The 26,353-nt window shown below is 35.6% G+C and overlaps 2 protein-coding genes across 2 annotated transcripts in view; one reads left to right on the top strand and one right to left on the bottom strand.

The window, feature by feature from the left end:
• Positions 1 to 26,353, top strand: part of LOC5578284 (pikachurin) — a 783,038-nt gene that overhangs the window by 383,113 nt on the left and 373,572 nt on the right. The window lies entirely within an intron of this gene.
• LOC5567865 (17-beta-hydroxysteroid dehydrogenase 13) lies at positions 15 to 22,115 on the bottom strand. Its single transcript, XM_001651837.2, has 6 exons — positions 21,412 to 22,115; positions 13,662 to 13,838; positions 739 to 811; positions 479 to 662; positions 289 to 414; positions 15 to 223 (listed from the first exon to the last, which is right to left on the bottom strand). Exons 1-6 carry the CDS (start codon positions 21,799 to 21,801, stop codon positions 145 to 147), a joined length of 1,029 nt encoding a protein of 342 aa, XP_001651887.1. The 5' UTR covers positions 21,802 to 22,115; the 3' UTR covers positions 15 to 144.

The following is a 26,353-nucleotide window of genomic DNA, read 5'->3' as shown; positions in this document are numbered from 1 at the left end:
ATATTTAACCATGGTTTTATTTGTGACAAAATATTTTGAGGTACAATCACAGTGATGTTCAGAAAATCGTATTCTAGTTTGTAAAACTTGCACCTAACTATAGATTCAGTCAAACTAAAGCAAACACATATCGATAAAAATTTCTTAGTCCATCAGCTTAGGAACCCCCTTGTTTTGCAGCAACAACTTTGTGGCTACTCTTCTGATTTCCACTGGAATAGTTCTGGAAAGGAAACATAATCCCAATCAAAACATAACAAACGATATCTATAGCTTCCAATAGCTTACTCATAGTGTGTCAGGAACGGGCCCACATATTTGGGCATGAACACGTGGCGTTGGTTCCGAAGCATGCCACTGACAATAGCACGGGCTGTTCTCTTGGTCGAAAAAATTGGCATCCTCGATAGAATACTGCAAAGAAACAAATAATAACGTTCGAAAATACTCGATAACAATGGTTCCATTGAACACTCACTCCAATTTCTGCAAGGTATTAATAACTTCTTTGCGTGTATTCATGAAGCACGGGAACACGGTGGTGGTGTGAATCTCGTTCTGAAGCCCGTCAAAGTACATCTCATCGTTGAGCGCTTCCATGAGGCCGCGGACTCCGTACTTGGAAGCAACATACGACACCAGACGTCCAACTGGCAGATAGGCTGTTACAATGGAGTAAAATGATTCCATTACAATGAGATTCACAATGATTTATGCAGCGGGGAAATGGATACTTACAAGTGGCGGAAGCTATAGCCACAATATGGCCCGAGCGTCGAGTAATCATACCCTCGATAAATGCACGCAGCGTCTGCAATCGAAAAGAGTAAAGAGAATATGATTGAATCTCAAGTGTACTAACATGAAGGACTTACGGCGAAAGTGAGAACGAAACTTTTATTCTTTCAATCGGAAAAGATCTTTCCGTGAAGAAGGCTAGCTCTGCAACTTATCTACACTGTTATAGTTTTATGAAAATGCAACTACACTGTTCCTCAATGCAAAAGAACGAAATTATCAGATTTTTGAGTAGCTGCACTCTTGAAACCTATACTTGCAATTCAATTGATTGTTCTTGAATTAGGATGAAAATTTATTATTTCATATTTGTGGTGAAAAATAATTTCGGATGAATGGTCAACTGCATTCTTGTCTCTCACTTTAGTACTGAACAGAATAAAGTACGTATGGGACGATTTTACACACCAAATGGCCAAGTTTGGAGTCTTGGATGTCGGCTTTTTGTGCTCCGTTCACTGTTAGGTTTAACCTGACTTTGAAATAATTTGAAATCTTCTTAGCTGGTAATTTTACAGCCTTTCATTAACAAACTTTTGAATTTACATCAAACTTCAAATTGACTCTAATTGATTTAATTTATATACATTTTATTAAACGGGAGCTTTTTAATGACGTACAAGTGTTTGTGAAATACTGTCAAACGAGGTAACTTCCAACAGGGGTGAAACTTGCAACATGTAACCCAATTGACATTTATATAGTATTGAGTGAAATAATTATAAATTATTACACCGGTCATTGACATGAGATATAAAACCGAAGATTTTAGCGAGGACTTGAGTATTGTTTCTATTTTGGTTGGTTTGCTGGGGGTGAAAATAATATCACACGTTTGATCGTATCAAAACGAGACTCAAAATCTTGCCGCGTATCAAACACACAGTATGAATAGGAATTTCGAGGTATTTGCTGTCAGTTATAATATTTCATGGTGTTCAAAAAACCTCAATAAAACTTTTTTTAATTGCATGCTTAAGAAGTCATGCGATTGATAAACTGATTTCGATATTATATCAGGAAGACAAATCATGGTGCGTTTTGCTTCAAATCATTCATATCAATCACCCACAATTCAATACGACTAATTGGTAGTGTGGTAAAGTATGGTGATTTCAATCCGAAGGTTCTTGGTTCGGATCTCGCTCTGGCAAATTTAGTTTTTTTTTAAATTTTATCGGGTTGACTGACAGAACTATAAATAGATCATAAACGGATGCGCGAGTCATGATTTTCGAGCATTCGATGCATGATTCCGAGCAATCAGCTACAAAACCATAACGCTTGTGTTGCGTTATGGCAATCTTGCTAAGATGCATAAACTCTGGAGTAATGATATCAGGGTGCATAATCATGATTTTGAGTTTCTGATTTCCTCCCGTGTATATTTACGTTACAATTGTGTCTCTCAATTAATTACACGTTTAGTGCAAACATTTGCAGAACATTTACATAAAACGCATTATTATTAGGATTGTTTATTATTTAATTTATTTTTTGTTCGTAATACCTGCGATCAATTTTTAAAATCCAACCTGTAGATCTGCCATTGTGAAATTTCTGCATTAAATACAGTCAACCCTACCATGAGTCGATATTGAAGGAATCATCGACTCATGGAAATATCGAGTCATCGAACAGCAATGCTATGGAAAGCTGTTTGAAGGGACCATCATAGTAATCATGAAATTTGATTTTTAGTATGGTTCCATGAGTCGATATCGAGTAATGGAACATCGACTCATTGAGGTTTAACTGTATGATAAGAGCTATGTCAAAATACCAAAGCGAAGAATGATTTCGAGAAATAGCATAACAATATTCAATACGTCATATTGATAAAAATATGTATAAAATAAATTGAGCATGAGCATTAGGGCGATTCAAATTTTAAAAATGTTTAAAAATCCAAACTCCCATATGCTTTTTACTATCATTACCATAAAAATAGTGTTCTGTGAAGTGTTCAGCTTTCTAGGTGGTGATTTAAAGGTGGCCCAAAGACAATGTAGGTCTATATGGAAATTACTATGGAGAAATTTTGAGAAATGTTCCAAACACGTTAGTACTATAATGTAAGTAGAAATTTATCATCCCATATTGAAAACTTATTCTTCAAACCTAAATGAAGGATGTTGCTGAAGAATCAAATCCTTTTTGAGCTAATTTTTTTTGAGATTTTTGTACATGTTTGCAGGGCTATAATCCCATATTAAGCGAAAAAATAGCAAACAAACTCATAAATATCTCTTCTGCTATCCGTTGGATTGAATTTCTCTCTTCAGCAAAATTCTTTATTATGGTTCGAAGAATGAGTTTTTACTATGAGATAATAAGTTTGTATTTGCATTACAGTACTAGCGTGTTTGCAACATTTCTCAAAATTTCTCCATAGTAATTTCCATATAGACCTACATTGTCTTTGGGCCACCTTGAACGAAGAAGGCTGACAATTTCACACAACACTATTTTTATGGTAAGGATGGTAAGGAACATATGGGAGATTGGATTCTCAACCATTTTTAAATTTTGATTCGCCCTAATGAGCATAGATGACCGTACAATTCGTAGTTGCTACTCTGTGATTGACCAGAACAATCGAAGTTGCACAGAGATTCAATGAATGGGGCTTGGGATTAGCTAACCATTCTCAATGTGCACAAATCAAAATTTAAAAGTCAATAACGGCGCCGTCCACGTCCTTACGGTCATCGGGGAAGGGAAGGAATGTTAGTGTGATTACCATTGTTACTAGAGACTGAGATCACCTCTGCATCTCCACGGTTGTCATGGAAAGGATATTGGGTTAGTGGGATAAGGTAGAGATCTGGGAGTCATCAATGTTTGGTGATGCGATCCATGATATAATCACGCCTAACCAGATTCGCGATATTATTCGAAACTTGCATGTACGCCAAACAAGTGTTCATCACTCGCCCCCGCAAGAGTAAGCGACGCGATCAATTGGTCATACACTACTAACGATCCGCGGCGCTTTTTCATTTCCCAACGCGCGGTATGTTCGATCCTGCCCTCATTGCCCGCCCCAGCATCAAGGTCGAAAGATCAGACACTACTGACACTTACGGCATTTTTTCACTACTACGGGATAGAATTCTATCGATTCCTCAATAGAATAGGTTAAATAGGGTAACTCGGTGTAATACGCCCCAACGGGGCAATACGCCCCTCTAAAGTTTCACGGGATTTAGGCTTCTTTTACACGTAAATAGGATTACATTTCTTAACTAGGGTAGGTGTACCAGTTATGGCCATAGTGGTTCCCTATTTCGCCATACGTGATAATCTGAATGTCTTCACATTTTGAAAAGTTTTGTGTGTTTTACTAGTAAGATATAGGATGTATCTTGATGTTGAAACATTCAAAAAGATTAAAAATGTGTAAGTCATCGAAATTTCACATATGGCCAAATAGGGAACCACTATGGCCATAACTGGAACACTTTCCCTATTCGTGAAAAAATGATGTTGCGCATATATGTTCTTTGAGAAGTATAAACAATCAATAGAAATTCTAAAAATATCGAAAATCAGGTTTTTGGCGTAAAATTATGTGTCCGATAAGCAAGTCTTGCCGTAAATGAAGCCATTTCTTTACAATTGTACTTATTACAAAAACTTTTACCGGAAGACGACTGCTAATGGACCCCTTTAAGCTTAGCAAGTGGTGGAATTCTCCATGGAAACATTTCTACAACGCTGTGGATCTATGGGAGGGGCATATTGCCTGGGTTGTTTAAAAATGTAAACATTGGGACGGTTTACAAAAAAACATTTTCTACACTTTTTAGAAGCAACCTGGAAAGAGAAAGTTGCATGCAGAGCATGACCTACTAAATAAGCAACACATTGACATGAAAAACTTTAGGACTGATGCATTTGCTACTGCAATAGTGCAGTTTTTCATTTAGGGGGGCGTATTACACCTTTTTACCTTACTTATGATTAATTTATTCAAATTTATTTCCAAAGAGTAGGACACATTATTTTTATTTTATTGTCATGTTTTTACTGTAATAAATTATTGAATGATAAAAACAAGGTACAGTTTAACTTTGAGATGGTTAACATTAGGTGGTACTGTGTGTTGAATTAAACCCCATATCAGGAAAAGCATGTAAATTAGTAGATAGCCCACTTGATCCCGGGAGACCAAATTTTAATAAAACAAATACCGTTTAGTATTATTTACATGACGATTAGGATAGCAGATTATTTTTGGCTCTTCAGAATCCTTTAAATTTTTCATCCAGATAATTTTTAAGTTGAAAAGTGGTGCAAGTTATACCGATTGATGGTAGTGTAAACTTTCTGCTAAATAGTTTAAAATTATTTCTGTGGATGAAAATACTCAATCTACCCTCGCCTATATTGACACTTGTGAAGAATCTTCTTGGCTTTATTTTTTTTATGACAACACAACGAAGATTGACAAAGAGCTTGCCGCAAGATTGTCAGTTTCATTTTAACCTGCTGATACTCAACCGCTTTGTGATAATCGGAAACAATAAATGAGGTTTTCTCAAACCAGCTTGCCTTTTTACATTTCGCTTCGGTATGTTGTTATTTTCGCACGAAGCACTTTAAGGACGAGTCAATATAATTGATTCCGTGCATTGGATCATTATTGCCAGTATAAAAGCATATTTTCTTGACTGATATGGACCTCATTAGTCCTCAATTTTCTAAAACTGATACTCTTCTGCTTCTGAAGATCAAAAACACCAACGACAAACGAGCATCGATGTTTGTTTTCTACACGGCATAAAAATTAACAAGGCAGGCTTTTACTGGTGTAAACATCGAATTTGGTTGTAAACATGTGACGTCACTTCTATCGTACCATATACCGTTTTGATTCATATTACGGACACTTAAGGCCTCAGTGAAGTATAACCCAGCTTGGACCATACAAAATGAATCATTCTGTATGATTTTTTAGCGTTATCGAGCGTCGGAAGCCCTTAACTTTCGGATGGTGGGTAAAGAATACGCGTCCGCAACTTGAATAATTTTAAATAAATCAAAACGTGTGGCCTTTTCATGATTCTTATTCCGGACGCTCCCTCACTTTTGCCTCATATTCCGGACGCTTTGATTCGAATTACGGACAGCTCATGATAATCATTAATGGAACAGTCAAATCATCAATTGAAATCGTTCAACCACTTAAGAGACGTCTAAGGTTGTTGGGCATTATAAATTTGCAATGATATTTATGGAAAAAACCTAATAAAACGAGCCTCGAAAATGAGAACTTTTGGACGGCGAGAATCGAAACATTTCGTGTGAAATGTTTCCCATACAAACGAGAGTGTCCGGAATTTGAAGCTGTCCGTAATATGAATCAAAACGGTACCACCCGGACCACTGGATCATTTTTTTCAAAAAATTGCTCGAGATAGATAGGAATGGGGCCCAGATAGCCGTAGCGGTAAACGCGCAGCTATTCAGCAAGACCAAGCTGAGGGTCGTGGGTTCGAATCCCGCTGGTCGAGGATCTTTTCGTAAAGGAAATTTTCTCTACTTCCCAGGGCATAGAGTATCTTCGTACCTGCCACACGAAATACGCATGCAAAAATGGTCATTGGCATAGTAAGCTCTCAGTTAATAACTGTGGAAGTGCTCCATAAGAACACTAAGCTGAGAAGCAGGCTCTGTCCCAGTGGGGACGTAACGCCAGAAAGAAGAAGAGATAGGAATGACGTCGTCAAATAGCTGTCAGTTTTTGGAATATATCACCTTCTTAATATAGTACACCGCAGTTTTCTGCATCTACTTTTGTGTCATCTTCTTTGGTGCAATCATATTGGCGGTGAAGCGGTTACTTTGGTGATGGCATAAATGTCGCTGAATTGAGTATAGTAAGCATGATTTTTTTCTTCCTTGATCCAGGCATCTAAATTTAATAATTTTGTATGAAAAATGGAATTTTATATTAACGTCGATGTGTGCCCAGCGAATTTTGTTGGGCATTCAATAATATTATTCAATTATTATTCACTCATATCAAGAGCCCACAGCTTTATCAACAATATCTTTAATTTACATGTCATGTAATTTGAGCATCACACGTGTAAAGCCTTTAGCAGCAAATTATTCAATAAAAAAATCCTTTCTATGCATCTATTAATCCAACATTGTTAGCAAACATCCCTATGTTAAGCGCAAAATGTCCACTCTCAAAGAATGTTTCAAGCAAAACGACTCCCTTTACATGATTTTACACGGAAAGCTCAATCATTATCAATGCACTTGAAATGACCGAGCAACCGTTCCGTTGATGTGCACTGTTTTGGCCAAATTTTGCAACGTTAAATCGTGTAAACAGAGAAAATTTCTCTGTTAAATAGATATAATCTGTTTGGAATTCCACCTTCCAAAATGAAAGAAAGCATGCAATGTAGTCAAATCTTGTATGCAAGAACATGAAATGTTTCAGTTTCACTCAAGATTGCAAGCGGTTTTTAATGCGATGAGTCATTTTACATTATTTATTGTTGAATGTTCTATAACTCATTGACCTGACGGTCAGAAAAGTTTACGTGGCCAGCGTAGCCTGTAAATTTAAGATTTTCTGGTGTGTTGTATTGTACAAAAGTTGTTACAGTTAAGGTGAAGATAAATCTAAGCCAACCTTGAGAATACATATGTAGAGAACCTTACAGCATTTCGAATTGAAAATATGAAAGTTCAGTGTAGGGTGTCCATTTCCTGAACATTTTGCTTGTCCCGAGATTCGGGACATGAGATGATGCTTGTCCCGGGTAATCCTGGGACTTCTAAAATTTTCAATAAAACTAGATATTCATTTGTTGAAATGGAAGTAAAATTCCAACAATACACTCCAACCTCCTTAAACGGATCTCTCAGGATCCTGACTGCTTAAGGAGTGTATCGAAAAGTCGCAAACATTCAAAACTGCTTTACAAAGTATTTAAAAATTATGATGCAGTGACTTTGCATAATTACGAAGTAACGTAAGCAAAAAAATTGTACTCTATATAATTACCGCTGTATATGACAGAGCTTCAAAAGTTGATTAAACAAAAGTGACTTTCTAAAACCGACCTTATTCCAATAATTGAGATATTTTAGACCAATAATTTATTTTTTTGAAATCCGTTTTACGTGCTGTGTGAAGTAAACATATTTTCCGATAGAATAAGCTTCTCATCCTATTTTGTTTGATATACATTTTGTTCAATACAAATCATCGAATCCTCAGAAGACACTTCAAAAATGTAAATATGTGCAAGATTTTATTTTCTATGCTTTATAAACCTTGTTGTATTCATATTAAGACTGCATATTATTCAATATTTTTTTAGTTGCTACAATATTTGATGACATGATGAAGATTTGCGTGAATAAAGCTTTTAAAAAGATGAAATATACTCTGAGATATACCGTTTTGAATGTTTGCGACTACTTTTCGATACACTCCTTAGCAAGATGGCGTCTTCGGCAAACTTTTTCAGTAGCTCAAGGACTATCATTACTTTAACTAAGAGATTTAAGTTTTTGCCACCAGGCGGCGCTAGTGATCACGATTTATTTTTTGTTTTGTGGATATATGTTCATTCTAGTCAAAAGGTTAGAGATTTTGCCACTAGGTGGCGTAAGTGAGCATTAAACTTTTATTTTGCAAATGTCTAAAATGCCTGACTACTTAAAAAAATTATGCCTTTGGCAAACTTGTCCAGTCAGTCAAAAGTTATATTTGCCCTTCAATTCAATAGTTTGCCCCGAGGCGGCACCAGTGAGTGTGATTTTTTTGCCAAAAATCACGAACCTCTTGACTAGACGCCATTTTCATAAATAGTCAGAATCACGAAATATCTCTGAAATAAAAGTTTCATGCTCACTAGCATCATCTGGCAAAACCTCGAATCTCTCTGGTAGAATAATTACAGATCTCGGGCTACTCAAAAGCTTTGCTGAAAACGTTATCTTTCTAAGTGGTCAGACTCGTGAGATATCCACAAACCAAAAGTCACTAGCGTCACCTTGTGGGAAATCTTAAATACCATGGCCCAAACAATGATAAACCTTAAGCTACTAAACAATTTTGCCAAATTTAACGAATTTCAAATCTTATGGCTTTTATAATGATAGCGCTTCAGCTACTGAACAACTTTGCCAAAGAGGCCATCTTTCTAAGTGGTCAAGATCATAAAATAACCGCAAAACAAAAGTTTCATGCTCACTAGCGCCACCTAGTGTAAAAAACGAAAATTTTATGACTCAAACAATGACTAGCTCAAGGACTAGCTACTGAACAACTTTGCCGAACCTTTCTAAGTGTGTAAGGATCCTGAGATATCAGAAAAACAAAATTTCGATGCCCACTAGCGGCGCCTGGTGGCAGAATTCCACATTTCAATGACCACCGTTTGTTAGTCATAAATCTAATTTGCTGAATATTATGACCCTCAATTATGCTTCTTTTGCCTCTATTTTGATTACTTTTCAAGATATTGATCATTCATGAAAACAGTCGTTCGGTATTTCGGTCGTAAATAAGTAAATTTATTTCGGTATTCCCGGGACGACAGAATCTGTATCCCAGGAAACGTAAAATCCCGAAATTTCTCAAATCCTGGGATTATTTCAGGCGTGACGTCACGGGATGGACACTCTAGTTTAGTCATTACCAGGGAATGACTAATCGAAGGAGGTTTTAAGCTTGAACAGCAGTCTGGTTCTCAAGATTTGTACTCTTAAAGATTTGAGATGTAGCATTACCTAAAAGTCAGCATAAAATGCTCATTTCTTATTTAATTCATGGGGGAATTATATGTATGACGTCTGTAGCAGATTATAAACCCCAAATAATTTTTCAAACCTGTGGAGAATTTACTTCAATAATAATTCAAAGAATCTTTGGAGGAACTCGAAATTTTCAGTGAAATTTACGAGGAGAACCCGTTTCTCTTATTACGAAATTCGTAGAGAAAAATTCTTCAAGACTTTGGGGAATAATCCATGGAAAAATCTATGGAGCAATTCCTGGGATAATCCTCGGGGTAATTGCTGAATATTCGGTCCTGAAAACTATTGGAAGTATACTTGTCCTGGTAGAATTTCAGTAGGAATATTTTCGAAATATCTCAGAGTAATAACTAAATAATTCAATATAAAAATTTCTGAAAGAATCTTTCTAGGGAATGCTATGAGAATTTCCATTGGATTTCCTGCTGAAGGATTTTCTGGAGTAAATTTTGAAAGAATTCATCTTACAGTATCATGAGAAATCATTTAAAGAATTTCGAGATGAATTCATCGAATAATTGTTTGAGGAACATTTATAACAATTTCTGGAGGAGTTTTTGCACGTAAATAAAATTAAAAACAAACACTTAAGACTCCTTTGTTCACCTTTGTTCGCGCTCTGGAACATCGGATGGACAGAATGTCAAAAGAGGGCAATTTTCAACACTGTTTTCCAGATGTTTCCTTCCTATTTAGGCATTCGCTGTTTTGTCAATTATTTGATTAACCAAACAAGTTATTTTTCAATTCAAAAAAAAAAAACGATGATCTTTTAACCTTTCGGTCGTCGCGCGATTTTTTGTAACGCGAGTAGTCGCGCGTTGTACCTTGTACAACACCCTTGGTTTCGCGAATGTCTCAGGAGTCTGACCACTTAGAAAGATGACGTCTTCGGCAAAATTGTTCAGTAGCTTAAAGGCTATCATTATTATAGCCAAGAAATTCAGGATTTTGCCACTAGGCGGCGGTAGTGAGCATGAAACTTTTGTTTCTCAGATCTCATGATCCTGACCACTTAGAAGGGTGGCGTCTTGGGCAAAGTTGTTCGGTAACTCAAGGACTATCAGTGTTTGAGCTAGATGATTCAAAATTTTGCCATTAAGCGGCCCTAGTGAGCATAAAACATTTGTTTTGCAAATATCTCAGAAGCCTGATCACTTAGAAAGATGGCGTGTTCGGCAAAATTGTTCAGTAGCTCAAATTCTTTCTTTATTTAATCCTTAAAGTTCGAGATTTTGTAAAATAATGATAGTCGCTGAGCTTCTGAACGGCTTTGCCGAAGGTGCCTGTCTGAAAAGTCAAGATCCTGCAGTATCTGCAAAACAAAAAAAAATATACTCACTAGCGCCACCTGGTGGCAAAATATCCTATTTATTGGCTCAAATAATGATAGCCCGTAAGCTACTGAACTACTTTGCCGAAGACACTATCTTTCTAAGTGGCCAGGCTTCTGAGATATCTGCAAACAGAAGTTCCATGCTCACCAGCGCCGCATAGTGGCAAAATTTTGAATCAACTGGCTCGAAAAATGATAGTCCTAATTTTACTAAACAACTTTGTCGAAGACGACATCCTACTAAATAGTCATGATCCTGAAATATTTGCAAAAACAAAAGTAAAACTTCCATGCCCACTAGTGCCACCTAGCGGTCAAATTCCAAATTAAATGAGGAACCATCAGATAGCGCTTCACCTCCAGAACAGCTTTACTAAAGACCCCAAGTTTTTATAGTATCAGGATTTTGAGATATGACGATTTCAAACTGTGGTTTCCTCAAACCGTACATAGTGCGTTCATTATTATGCGACTTCCATGTTAATTTGTTGATTTAACCGTATTATAAAGGACCATACTGTAAATAAAAACTGTCGAGTATTGTTCTTAAGATAATTCTTGAGGAATACATTTTGGTTTGGTGTCGATAGATATCTTTGTTGCAAAATGATAGCATATAAATCACAACTGTTGTACAAAGTACAACAGCGCGACAGCCCGAAGGTTGAAAAAAGTACTGTTATATTATGTTGAAATAAACGCTATCTTTATCAACATACTTGATACAGGGATAATGTGAAAGGATTACTATTTCAGGTCACCTCCGAACCTGATATTACTCACCTGAATACATTTTAGTTTGTTATAAATTCAAGTTATAGTTTAGTTTCTACCATGATTTCGGGGCTCCTTAGAACCCGGGGCCCGGTACAGACCGCTCTCACTAACCTAACAGACCTAACTACGCTACTGTTCTACATTGCATATTGATGATGTAGTTTATTACCAAATTGACCGATCTTATAAGGTGCTCCCAATACCGGACACAATGTGGAAATATCTCGTAATTCAGTTAATCTGTACATCATTGAATGCATTTACTCCAGGAACAGTATTTCATTGTCAACTCAATGAATTATTACTGGTTCAATTCATTTGCAACATTAACAAGTGTAATTTAAGTTTCACTCAAAGACTCCATCAAAAATTGTTTTTATATGTGAAGAAAAATATTACAATTTGAGTGTTGCCCTGAATTTTCATTCTTCTTATTTTAAATGCATGTTTGATACCACGATCGATGAAATGCGAAAAAAATGAATGCATTTTCAAACACTGGTTTAAAAATTACAAAGATTCCTATCTCATAACAAGTCAAGCTGTCCAAAACAGGAAGACAAGAGGACATGGGTCTTCCTTAGCAACACTTGGCTTGGAGTCCACGGCTACAAAGCGCAGCCATGCTGAATCAGAGGCTGGGCTGAAGCATAAGATATTATCGCACCTGCCACACGCATTCGTAGAAAATGGCAGCTATGGCAAAGAAAACTCTCAGTTAATAACTGTGGAACACTAAGCTGAGAAGCAGGCTTTGTCCCGGTGAGGACGTAATGCCATGAAGATGAAGAATATTCTGGATTAAAGTTGTAGTTTGTCAAGTTTAGGTTCAAATTTGGTACAAAATACATTCATACTTTCAAATTATAATATAACTCCATTTTGTTTGCGTGATCCTTATTATGTTTTCATGTTCTTAATAATTATTAATGAAGCTCAAATTTAAGGTGAGACGTCAATTCTAACTTCAAATAATAATAACAATGGGCTAGATATGAGAAGAGTCAACTCTTCGTGGGCCGCAAAAATTACGCTACGGGCCGTACGTTGGACAGCCTTGTTCTTGAATTTATCGCATTATTTGCCTATGGATCTACCAGTTTGTTACCGATTTTGTAAACTCAATTGTCATTGCAGTTATCCTCCCCATTTGTATTTTCAAGAATTTAAACTTGTCTCGGAGCTAGCGTTGGGTAAATTTGTGCAGAACATCGATGTTAATGACTCGATTCACATTTGAACTGCAGAATCGATTCACCGATTCAATCGAATCCTTTGAATCGATGATTTTGAATCGATTCGAATCGGATGAAAATTGACATTTATGAAGCTTGAAATGAGACCAAAAGCATTTGCATTTGATATCAAAATCATTCAATCAAATCAGTTTTGAAAATCGAACAGATTTACTACTTCAAGTTTAGTTCAAAATATGGTTTCTTTTCCACAAACTCATTAAGAAATATTTAACGATTTCAACCAAATGAATCGAATGAAGAGAATCGAATCACCCGATTTTTAGTGCTCCAAACATCGATTAAAAAATCGATTAATCGAAAAGGAAACTTCGATTTTCGGAACATCGATTTAAAATCACCCAACGCTACTCAGAACATCTCGTGGTCTCTAGGTTTCTCAAATTATTAGTAGAACTTTTGAATTGTTTGTTATTTAATAAGTTTAATTTGAACGATACAACATTTTTACAATTTACTAAAATCGAATAGTATTTTTTTCAGGATACTACCTAATAAGTGATAACAACGCAGTAAAATTATGCATTTGATAAATAGATTACATTGAACATAAATCAACGCGAGTACGTACGTAAAGACTGAAAAATCCATATTTTAGAAACAGTATCGCAAAAGTTCAACTTTTCAGATATAAATTACTGAACAAACCATCAAAACATTTGAGAACAAAGCAAACTCTTCAAGCAAAAATCACTTACCCAGAAATGCGACAGCAGATTAATTTCTAGCACCTTCTGAATGTCTTCAGGCTTTCCTTCACGAAGCGACATCAACGGTAGCACCCCGGCATTGTTAACCAGTATGTCGACGGGTCCCAAACTACTCTCGATTTCTTTGCGGAGTCCCTGCACGGCATCATAGTTGGAAATGTCCGCCTAAAAATAAAGAAATAAAGTAAATGTAAACGAAAATTGTAAATGGTTCGCCAGTACTTTTCCTCCGAATAGTCCCTTTATGCCTGCTGCATACGACTGCAACGAGTCTATCGAGAAATTTTTCCCACCAATTACATAATCGTACTTCACTTGCACTGTTTTTACCCTTCTTGAGCGGTCGCCAACGTGCGGTTTGCAGCATTGAAGAGGCCGGCAAACGAGTTTAGTGCAGTCGGGTTGCACATTGCGCATAACTTCTATCGGTCTCTAATATCAGCGGAGCCAGTGGACTAATTCGATCGATGGTTTGTTTACGTTCGATTGCAAAAAAAAAGTGGAGTTTGGCGAAAGGTTTTTTACTTCTGATGATGGTTGGTCGATTTTTCAATGTTCTGTATTGATATGCGCACGGCATATGAATACCTTGTTGATAAGCACGCGATGGTGGTTTAATGCGTGTTTTACACATTTTGGGGCGTTTGATTATGTGACGAAACAGTTTTATAACTGGTGTGTTCGTCCATCAACAGGTGCATGTAACATAGAAATTTCGATTCAATCAACAACTTAACTACATCAATTACATGATAAACTAAATCGAAGGGCCTTCCTTCACTTTGCGGTTTGTCTGCAGCTTCGAAGCAAAGCAATGCTGAAGGATTCTGAATTTGAATCCCGAACGGTGCCCTGCAGGTTTTGTTCGTTATCGAAATTTGCGTCATTTTCCTGGGCAGAAAGTATTCTCATTAGGGCGATGCAAAATTTAAAAATATTTGAAAATCCAATCTCACGTATCTTCCTTACCATTCTTATTATGAAAATAGTGTTCTGTGAAATTTTCAGCTTCCTAAGTAGTGCTTTTAAGGTGGTTCAAAAACAATGTAGGTTTATATGGAATTTGCTAAGGAGAAATTTTGAAAAATGTTCCTAATACGCAATGTGAGTACAAACTTATCATCCCATAGTGAAACTCTTTCTTCAAACCTTAATGAAGGATGTTGCTGAATAAATAAATCCCGTTTGAGCTAATTTTGATTGGGATTTTTATAGGTGTTTGCAGGGCTAATATTTTAGAGAGCTGAAAATTACACAAACCCTTATTTTTATGGTAAAGATGATATGGGACATTAAATTTTCATACCTTTTTAAATTTTGAACCACACTTATCCTTAACATGACACAGGGTAAACGAATGCGAAATGGCAACTTTGCAAAGCATTCTCTCTGTTCTTAACAATAAATGTCCCCATAAATACACAAAGCTGAGAAGCAGTTTTTTTCATATGTGGACGTTATGCTAAGATAAGGAAAAGACTAAACAAGGTTTAGTTTAGTGTCAGTAATGTTAATACTTTGTTCATGAAAAAACGCATTATGTGCCATGATGGTGTCAATTTATAATAAAAACGATCATAAAATAAAGAATTAAAACTGACCCATTTTTGTATGGAACAAATCAACTTTGTAAAAACCTTAAGTTACACTCCTCAAATCCGTTCATTAGCTGAGGGTGCTAGAAAATTGTAAAACTTTTAAGTGAAATTTCTGAACACTAAGGAGGGGCTAAAATAACATGAAGTAAATCGATCACATATGGGAAGAAAGATTCTAGTTTCATCTTCTAGAACAGTCAAAGAATTTCTTACATTTTTTATTTGAACATTATCTAATCAGTAGATCAGAAAGTTGAAACCCAAAACCCGAAAGCAGCAAAGGAACGGACAGACAATTTAGTTTTTGATCCTCACTATACTATAAAAAGGACACATTTATGCCAGTTTATACAAGTCTAATATTTTTGAGTAATGACTTTGACTCACAAAATTTGGACGAACCCTTTTATTTTTTACGAAACGGCTCGTACATGTAACCCCCAGGGAAAACTGAGTGTCAGTTTCTCTAGTTATAACATTGTTTGTTTCTCAGCAAAAATACTTCGGGTTTGTTGCAGTCTCTGCTCTATTCATTGGGGAGTTTTGAAATAAAAAATGAAAGATATTCATCGACCCTAACGCCATTTTTACTCGTAAATGGTTGATTTTGTCCATACAAACTTCAAGGTAATTAAGTCCCTCCTTAAAGTTGACGGGTTTTGCTGATATTTTCACAGTAGCTTCTGGGAGTCGAAACGATCGAATTTGATAGGTGATTACTTAAGATTTTCAGGCTATACATAAATCAACTTTTAATCTACAAGGTAGAAACACTATAAGATATAACGAAATGCTTTTTTGTTGAAAAACTTAATCCTTCAACACTTACCCAATTTGTTCGCTACCTTAAATCGATCTTATTGTTAGCACGATTTAAGAAATGATTTATTTTAATTAGCAAATTTGTGAATTTTGATTTTTCTATGTTTTATTTTAAACATTCCTTTCCGTTTTTATTTTTTCTTAAAGCCTCTTCTGGTTACTAATATTTGACAGTACTAAACATTTGAAATTTACAGTGCTTTTAAAAATATGATTTTTTTTATTTTTCTCCTGAAACCTATTTTTTTCCGTGTATCTAACGGAAAACAGTTTTTGAGCAAAATTATCTTACCAGGCTCTACTTCAGTTATCACTTGATTTTTGAAGAATATAAAATGTAAGTGAACAAGCATTTGTAGGTTGAATTTTTTTTTTGTTTTATTCTTAGAAATACAAAAATATTCCTATATTCAAGAGAAATTTTCCTGACATGCGGTTGGTTTATTGTTTAAGTCAAAAATAAAATCATTTTGAGTTTCGAGCTACGTAAAAATATCCAATTTCCAGAGATTACCCCGACTCAATGTGGGGTTGGGTATCAGAGGGTTAATAGTTTTTCCATACACCGTTAAGAAAAATTGTTGCATAAAGTTGAGGATTACTTTTCGCAAAACAAAAATTCTTGTTTTACTATACGTTGGTATTAGGGTGCGGCTTAGTTTTCGAATGTTCTCAAAACCAAAAAAAATGTGTGTTCTTTTAAATTCTAAACACATAAGAAAAGATACATAAAAATTTGTGCCAAAAATATTAAGATTTAGGGGGATCCGCAAGTGACTTCAAGGTGAATTTTCAAGTTATGAAATACGGACTTAAGTAAAGTCTACACAACTTTGTAGTTTTCTAACCAATTATGATGCCTTTTACATCATTCTCTTCAAAGTTTAATATATGAAAAATGCGTAGGAAATCAAATGTTTTTCAAATTAAAACAAATTTTTATCACAAGTAGTTTTTTTCCCAAAATATTCTTCATTTCACAAAAAATCATTTTTGTATTTTCATGGACACTCACTGATTTTAAGGCTTCTGACATGTTTATGAAGCTAATTTGGTGTTTTAAAAGTGTGTATGTAACAGATTTAATTTGAAAACTGAAGTTTATAAAGCATCCGGTTATAACTACGACTTGAAAAGTGAACATATGTTTTAAAAGACGGAAAAATAATTTTGTCATAAAATTTCAATATAAATTTATGCTTAGATTTTTATGTTAGTTCGAAAAAAAAAGTTCTGCTTAAGTATTAACGTTTAACTGGCGAAAGCTAGTGTAATTTGGTATTTTTGTTAAAAAAAACATGTGTTTGGGCGTTTTTTGGTAAATAACTCAGTCAAAGCAAGTTTTTATTTGAATATAAAGAGGACAAACCAAAAAAAAAAACAAATAAATTTGCTACAAAAGCATGTAACAACATTTGAAATCGGTTATATGTTCATAAAGTTTTGGTCAAACAAAAATGACTTTTTTTTCGTAAAATGAGGAATCATTTTGAAACATTTTTTTTTTTACTTAATTTGATTTTAGACAATTTTGATATTTCACAAATTTGTCAACATTTTATTCTTAAGAGAATGATGCTGGGTTCTTCTGAATTCTTCAGAAAATACAAAGTTATGAAAACTTCCTTGAAGATCATATTTTATAACTTGAAAATTCACCTTCAAGTCGATTGCGCCACCTTTAAATCTACCCAGTATTTTCCCTTGGGTTCGAAATATGTTCCAAGATGTTTTCAGGGATTCCTAAAAGCTTTCCATTGATCTCAAATGAGTTGTAGATTGTGAAAGAATATTTGATGAGCACCAAATAATAGCAGTGGTTAAAAGGCTCTACAGATGAGGAAAAAAAACCCAGGAAGACCCTGAGAACCAAGTTCTCCAAGGGAACTCAACAAAGTATCCTGAATATCCCAATGGTCCAAAACGTTATCGAGGGCTTTCAAAAGATTATCAAAGATTCCCAATATGTTCTCAAAAGAATCAAGAGTGACTTTGAAAAGATTTATAGATGTTCCCAGTGATTTTTTTTTAATAAATTTTAGATTTTTCTCACATGTTTATAAGCAGTTCTCATAGAGATTCCAAAAGCACCTCAGGAGTTTGATAAGATATTCACGGTATGCATAACGTTTCTATAAATACAAATGGGATGCGAAAAATATACACGGACCCCATAGGGATTTACAAAAAATTTTAGAGATTACGAAATTTTAGTGGTTTTCAGAGGTTAACAAGGGCTTTTCAACGTATTGCAACCCTCAGAAAGGCCTTCAAAATCATTTTTTGAATTGGAATCTCAGAGAACTGGTTTCGCTACATAAAGTAAACGTTGAAAAGCACTTGAAACTTACTGAAAATTATGAGAAACTGCATGAAAATAGCTGAAGAATTTTCATTCTTGTTCTTGCTCCTTAAAACATTTGGAAACCTTGTCTTGGGAATCTTTTGGAGATTTCACTGCTTTGAAAAAAATGAAGTAATTTCCGATTATGCCTGAAAACGTGAAACTAAACATACTTACCAGTTGATCTCAAATTCTGACCATAATACGAATAGTGACGATTTTAATGGTTTAAACTTATGTTCTCAATACTTTTTAAAATGGACGACTTAAATTGTAAATGAATTGGTCATCCTATGCGGAAATTGAGTCAAGTCCGGAATTTGAGACATAACGATATCTTGATGATATTGGATCAGATAGATTAGATCATCCGTTTAATTCAATACATTATGCAGTTTTTATATACTTACTTAAGCAAAAAATGCACTGCAATTACAATTCTTTAAAATCATTTTAGGTGCAGATTATCATTCTAGATGCAAAAATTAATCACTGATTGAGTTTGAACACATCATGTAATTTTTTAAAGAAGATTTTTTCTGCGAATTATAAGATATTCTGTACAGCTTTGTTTTTGATCTTTTCAAATTCGGTTAATAATCAATGGTACAATACTTGAAACTTTAATTTACTTATTGCAAATGTTTGGATATTTTTGATATAGTGTAAAAACCATCACATAAAAAACATGCCTTTTCTATATACAAGTAAAATTGAATAGCCTTCAATTCAATTTAATTGTGAGATTGTATTTTTGAATTAACAATCAGTTTTTTACCAGAAATTCAGTTCTTTAAATCACAAATTCCGCTTTCAATCCCTTTTTTTTTGTTGACAAAAACATTCGAAAAAATCTTGCGATACAGAAAAAAATGAAAAAAAAAAAAATTTCTCATTCCGTTTCTAATGGTTTCAATTGAATCTTTCGAAATATCGCAACGCATTACCATTCATTACAATCAATATTATATTACCTGCGGATTAATATAATCTAGAACATGGGTTCCCAAACTTTCTGGGTGGACGACCCACCTACCCGTCAAGGTCATTTCACATGACCCACCAAATGAAAACTGTAAAACAAGGCTATGGATTTAAAATTTTCTTAAGTTCAATGTTAAAGGTGAAGATGAATCGAAGCGAAATCTCAAATTTTTTAAAGCACTAATCCGGAGAACCAATTATCCGCTTAGGCTGAAAGCGATTGGTGACTTTTTGGTGATGATCAATCGATAAAATGTTTAGTTCAAACGGATGTTCTGTTCTCTAGAATTGGGTTGTTGGAAATTTTATGTATGGCTGCTATTCATCTTTACCTTAACAATAAATTTGCAAGCTTTCTTAAGGTTAGGTTAATATCGGATAGCTTAATAATACAATGGAGAAGGGTCAGAATGAATATTGATATTTGTCTTTAAATTCTTAGGTTTTCCTGGAGAATAGCCTTGTCTACTAAGATGACATGTTGGAACTCAGATATTTAAAAAAAAAGTCGTATTAATGAAATTTATGAGCCTGCTTGAAATTCGTAGAACATTTTTGATCCATCGAACGCAATTGGGAATTTTTGATCAATTTTTTGGTCAATCAAAATGCTTAGCCTTCGTCGAACAGCAGATATCAAAAAACAGATAATCAAAAAAAAAGTTTTGAAACTAAAAATTTAATATTATTTTGTTTATTGATGAAAACTTATTCAATTTTGGTAGCTAGTTTGTCTTCAGAGAATCTCCCGTATGCCATTTGAACTATTCAGATCATTGAGATTACACTTATGACCCGATTTTGTCAGCCCCCGATTTTGTCTACTCCCGATTTTATGTACTCCCGATTTTAATACCCTTTTTTCCCAATTTTGTCAGCCTAAAAATTATATTTATTTTAATTAGACTAAACACATCTATACTGGCAATATTGGGTGCATAAAGTCAATTTTGACCTTGGCCACGTCTATACAATCATCTAAAGATCGATTTTTTGAAATTTGAAATTCTTAATAATTATCCATGAAACTTATCAATGTTTCCTTGAATGGTACATAGAAATGGAAGTAAAAAAAATAATGTTTGTATTAACAAAATCATAAAACTAAGCCCTTAAGTTAAAATAAAACTTGAAACCAGTCGAAAAAAGTTTTACCCCGATTTTAGCTCTTTCCCGATTTAGTCAACCCTAAATCCAGCATGGGGCTGACAAAATCGGGACATCACTGTATTACAAAGCTAGACGTGAAAAAAAACTCCAGGCAAATCTTCAAATTTGATTATGCTGGGATAGTACAACTTTTGCTTCCTTCCTTCAAACTTAACTTAATCATTGCGCAATTGAAAGTTATTGTCTTCGCAATTTTTGTGAAAAATTTCATTAGTGTCTAAAATAATCGATAACATAGGCAAAAATAAAAAATTAGAATTTTTCTCGCGACCCCCTTGATAATGGCTTTCGACCCCTAAAGATTTGCGACCCATAATTTGGGAAACAATGATATTGAATAACAAATGGCCAGGACGGCAAAAATCTCCCAATGGATGGTGAACGTGCCAGCCTTCTGACCATTTCCCCGTATGAACCATTACCTCGAATTACATATCCCCAGGATAATCCCATGCGTAATAATTGAGAGTTCTGGGGTAACAGTATTTGGGATAATAGTACATTTGGGGAAATGAAATTCGAGATCATGTCGTGGTAGCTGATAAACAGCTATAATTCGTAAAGGTTGTTCTATTCCTCTCACGTGTTAGTCTAGAAATATCTACCAATTTAATCTGATGACGATCAATTTAAAAACAAATTGATTGTAAATGCAGAACGATTTCCTTAAAATAATTATTTCAAGGATTTTGATGTTCAGACGGAATTGAAACAATGGTGTCATAAGAGCTAACTTCACTTAATCCTTCCATCTCAAACGTCCTGTTTCTCCACACTCCGCCCCACCCACCATCAAACGAACAACCCCCGAACGACCTACCTTGAAAAACTTCGCCTTGACACCCATCTTCTTCAGATCGTCAACCGTTTTGGCCCCGTTGGTGGCATCCAGATCGTTAACCGCAATGTGGCAGCCCTCCTTGGCCAGCTGCAGGCATATTTCCCGCCCCAGTCCGTTGGCACCACCGGTCACCAGTGCCAACTGTCCGGCAATTTTCTTCTTCTGCGGTGACACGAACAGACCAACCGCATATCGGACCAAAATGGGAATCACCAGCACCACAAACGTCAAACAGTCCAGCACAATCGACAGAGCAAACTTCAACGATTCCAGACCACTGCTTCGGCCTCCGTTGCGTAGCTTCCTCAGGGACTCTCCACGTGGGGCCGGTTCGTAAGGCGTAGCGCCAATATCACTGATGCGTTCCATTTTGCGCAAACTAGAATGCTACCGTGCGTTGCTACAAACTAGCACCGCAATGAAAAACAGTTTACCCGAACTGCACTGGGAGGAGGAGGCCGTACAGTATAGTGCAGTACAAACACCCGATTGTAGCTTTATGGTCTCAAGTCGACGGTGGTTCGCGCTGAACTAAGTTACCAAGCTGTGGTGCTGAATAAGCTAAGCGCTCATGTTTGCTCCCTTATGGGTCCCCACCAGCTCCGGGAAAATGCAACCGCGGTGTGTTTAGCACCGTTATGAACGGGAAAAATTACCATCAATTCTACACCTTATTTTTTATTATTGGAGTTACGTCCTCACTGCGACAAAGTCTGCTTCTCAGCTTAGTGTTCTCTTATAAGCACTTCCACAGTTACTAACTGAGAGCTTTCTTTGCCAAAGTTGCCATTTTCGCATTCCTATCTCGTGTGGCAGGCACGATGATACTCCATGCCCAGAGAAGGCAAGGAAATTTCCACTACGAAAAGATCCTGGGCCGACCGGGAATTGAACCCAGACACCTTCAGCAAGGCTTTGCTTTGTAGCCGCGGCCTCTAACCACTGGGACAAGGCCCCACCATTTGGAAAACAAGGTATTCTAGCATCTTATTCTTCACAATTGAAATGCTTTATCGAGGGCAATTTGAGTCATAGTGATTTTAAAATTTAGCGTCAGTTCCAAAAGATATTTTTATTTTTGAGAAAATTCCTATTTATATTCATCGTTCATACGAGTAGCCAAGATTTCCATCAGAAAGATAATTTTGCACAAGTTTTCCACCATTTTTGCATGAATCGTTAAAGTACATTGGACATCAATCCTTTTTATTTATTTCAAAATAAGCAAGGTGGAATAGAAAAAGCGTATTGGAGTTAAAAGTTGGCCAGGGAATTTTAAGAGAATTGAGATTATCTCTCATTTATCACTTTCCGTACCAATCATGATCCGCAAAACATCATGAGAACCTGTTTATCATCTTCTGCTACATCTCTGATTAGATCGGGGGATAACAGTTAATGTGAGGATCCATCTAAATAAGCTCCAAGCCTAAGGGATACAATTTTACTCTCCGAAAAATTGCATTCATCAAGGAATTATTTCGAAAACTCTTCGATGCATTATATTTGACACAATGCATGTGCTCACAGTTTTATTTATTGCAGAGATTCTATAATCTACTCAAAAGATTTTTATTGTTCTCCTGGATACCCCTTTTTTTCAATAAGTTTAACTGATGATGTATCAAATTTCACAACAGCTATTCTCATATATTTCTATTGAATTGCTTAAGTATTGATTCAAGAATTCTGCTTGTATTGAATGTTTAGGAATTAATTCAAGATTTTTGAAGGATTCTTAAAAAATTAATATATTTTATATTGGAATATCACCAAAACATTACTCATATTTGGAATCTAAACTTTACGGGGTTTTGTCTTGAATTTTCCACCCATTTATAATTTTTTTTCCATTATTCTTTTTCTCCTGGTATTTCTATTGAAGTTCTTATGGAAATTCATGCAAGGATTTTTTCGAACATTTTTAACAGATATATCTGAAGAAAAAAAATCTTTAAGTTTTTACTATTACGCGTAGCAAGAAAAAAAAAAATGATATCTGGAAAATCAAGAGCTACAGATCTCTAAAATTTCCAACCAAGATTATCCTAGTTACCTATGACTTTGAGGCTGATCATTGCTGTTCATTTTGTAGTCAATGTCACCGAGTATTCAATGAATTCGACGGATTTGGTTAAATCCATCGGTTTTCATATGAACCTTATCGGAAAATACTAAGCCATGCAAATGTCGCAGCTTCAGTACTCATAAATGAACTGCATCACTACGCACTGCACTTCTTCTTCTTCTTTTCTGGCGTTATGTCCCCACTGGGACAGAGCCTGCTTCTCAGCTTAGTGTTCTTATGAGCACTTCCACAGTTATTAACTGAGAGCTTACTATGCCAATGACCATTTTTGCATGCGTATATCGTGTGGCAGGTACGAAGATACTCTATGCCCTGGGAAGTCGAGAAAATTTTCAACCCGAAAAGATCCTCGACCGGTGGGATTCGAACCCACGACCCTCAGCTTGGTCTTGCTGAATAGCTGCGCGTTTACCGCTACGGCTATCTGGGCCCTGCAGTTCATATGCTGTTAAATGCAGCTTAATCAAATTTTTATTTTTTGTCTGTCTTTGTTAGAAATGTCTAATTCGTGAATACAACTACCTAGGGTGCAGAACCACTTGGGCACTTCCATGATTCACTTTGGCATGGGGGGTTTTTCTCGGCCGAATTGTCTGAAACTCTGCAATAAGAAGCACTTCACTACGACGTATATTTTGGTCGAATATAAGCTTTGTAGCTTTCAAAAAACCCCACTGCCGAAGTAAATCAAAAGTGCCAAGAATTGGGTCCGGCTCCCTATATGTGAAACGCCTAGATGGACGTGCGGATAATATTTTGTTCATGGAGGGAACCAACTGATAGAACGATTTTTTGATGGACTATGTGCACTTAGTCCACTTTGACTGAACTAAAGACCACCGTTCAGTGAGTTGGTTCACTCTGACTGAACAATTTCTAGGAAAATAACAATCATTTAATGCTTGCATGGTCAAACTGGGTGTATATCTCGAAGATAAACAGATTATCAAGACCCTTCGACACCAGTACCGTTAATTCTTCAATAATCCATATCGTCAATACCGAAATCAGTGGCATTACGATAGCTTGAAAATTAAGGTTTATCAGGGTCAGGGTATTGAAGACCAGAAATATTAAAATATGCGTTCAATCAGAGTGGACCAAGTGAAAATCTTGAGTACCGGCCAAAATATACTGGTCCGATAAACGGGTTCTAGGACATTCAATACATACACCATAGAACTTCCGTGAACTTCTATTGGACTCTGAAATGTACTAAAAAAAATGCAATAATCAATCAGTTTATTGCTTTTCAACACTTGGTCCGCTCTGTCTGCAATGAAATTGTTGCAACTTCTGACCACCCAATCAAATGTGGTAAAAGGTCAAAAATCAAAATAAAATGCATCGAATAAAGTAATATTTATAAATGTCTATTGATGGATGAGTAGAAGAATCATTCGATGTCGAAAAATCTGACAAATCATTTGAAATGTTTTACATTTCCGCGCATTCCTCAGCACGCTGATCATTTGCGCTGTTCTAGTAATAAGCACTTGATCCACTCTGACTGCATACTTTTATCGATTTCTATTGATCATCCAAAGTAAATTTATCGCATATCTCTCGCAGTTTACAGCATTCAACGAATCTGATCAAAGTGAATCGGAGGTGAGGTAATTTCGCATCTAATGAGAGAATAATCCAATTTTCCCAAGTTTTGTACTTGGTCCCCTCTGACTTAACGCCGACCAATTGTTTTTAAAAAGCATCAGTGACAATCCCTCATGTAAAGTACTGAATTGATCTCGAACGTGATTATTCCGAATACATAGAGGTCCGTAATTTACGAGATCCAAGTATCTATGAATCACTCGTCTCCATCATTTTAATTTTGCAGAATTCTGGAGAAAATGCTGTTTAAAAATATTTCTATCAGCTTTCCACCCCTCACCATCTGTTTATGCTGTAGACTGTCAACGAGTCGGATCAAGCTTAAGGCGAAGTAGGCCGTCATTGAAATTTGTATGCGTCGTTGATGATTGTTGCTAATTCATCTCACGATTTCGAATCAAAGAAAATCAGTTGGTTTTGCACTGACGCAGCTGAAGAAGTATCAGCATACTTTATGTATGTTAGCGCGTACAAGTCAATATAAACAATCAAGACTGAGTTTTATCACTTTGAAATACAAGCTGAAAACTCATCATTGTTGTCAAAACGAATGACGGGCTACTTGGCCTTAAAACTTCAATGCTTACTGTGGTTGATTTCCTCTGTGCGAGGATCGCTCGCTGGGCGTGATTTCCGCGAAGCAATCCAAATTTTTAAAATTTCCTCTCAATAAAGAAATTTTTTATAGGATTCTCTTAAAATTTACACCAAAATTCTAAAAAATTCTTATAGAGCACCAAAATTCTCAAAAAAATCACTCAGGAGATATAATTTGAAAAAAAAAAAATATCAAGATTTCACCCAGAGATTTCTGCCCGAATTATCAATAATGTTGCATATGTGAAGAACTGGCCATATGTCAATGTGCTAAAATTCACCTTAGTAAAGAGAAAGAAAAAACAAAAATGATCCTCTTTAGAAATACTCATGAATTCCTTGAGAAACTCCTCTAAGTATTTCTCTAGGTTTTTTTTCCTAATATGCTTTGGAGAAACTAGTGGAATCCAAGAAGCAATATTATGAGAAATTTCTTTAAAATTATTCATATTTGTTGTGTTCTAAGGGTTTTCCTGATTCGTAAATTCATTTTTTCGAACTCTCTGAACAGAATCTAAAATAAAATCAAAAAGTAGCTTTGAGAATTGTACTCTTCCCTCCCTGATTGCTCATTCGTCAGTTACTCGTATGTGACACTGGAGAAGGCTGCAAGTGGTAGTC

This window comes from Aedes aegypti, chromosome 2 (genome assembly GCF_002204515.2).
Source record: "Aedes aegypti strain LVP_AGWG chromosome 2, AaegL5.0 Primary Assembly, whole genome shotgun sequence".
NCBI lineage: Eukaryota > Metazoa > Arthropoda > Insecta > Diptera > Culicidae > Aedes > Aedes aegypti.
Note: the sequence above shows the minus strand (reverse complement) of the source record. Positions and strands in the feature narration are given on the sequence as shown.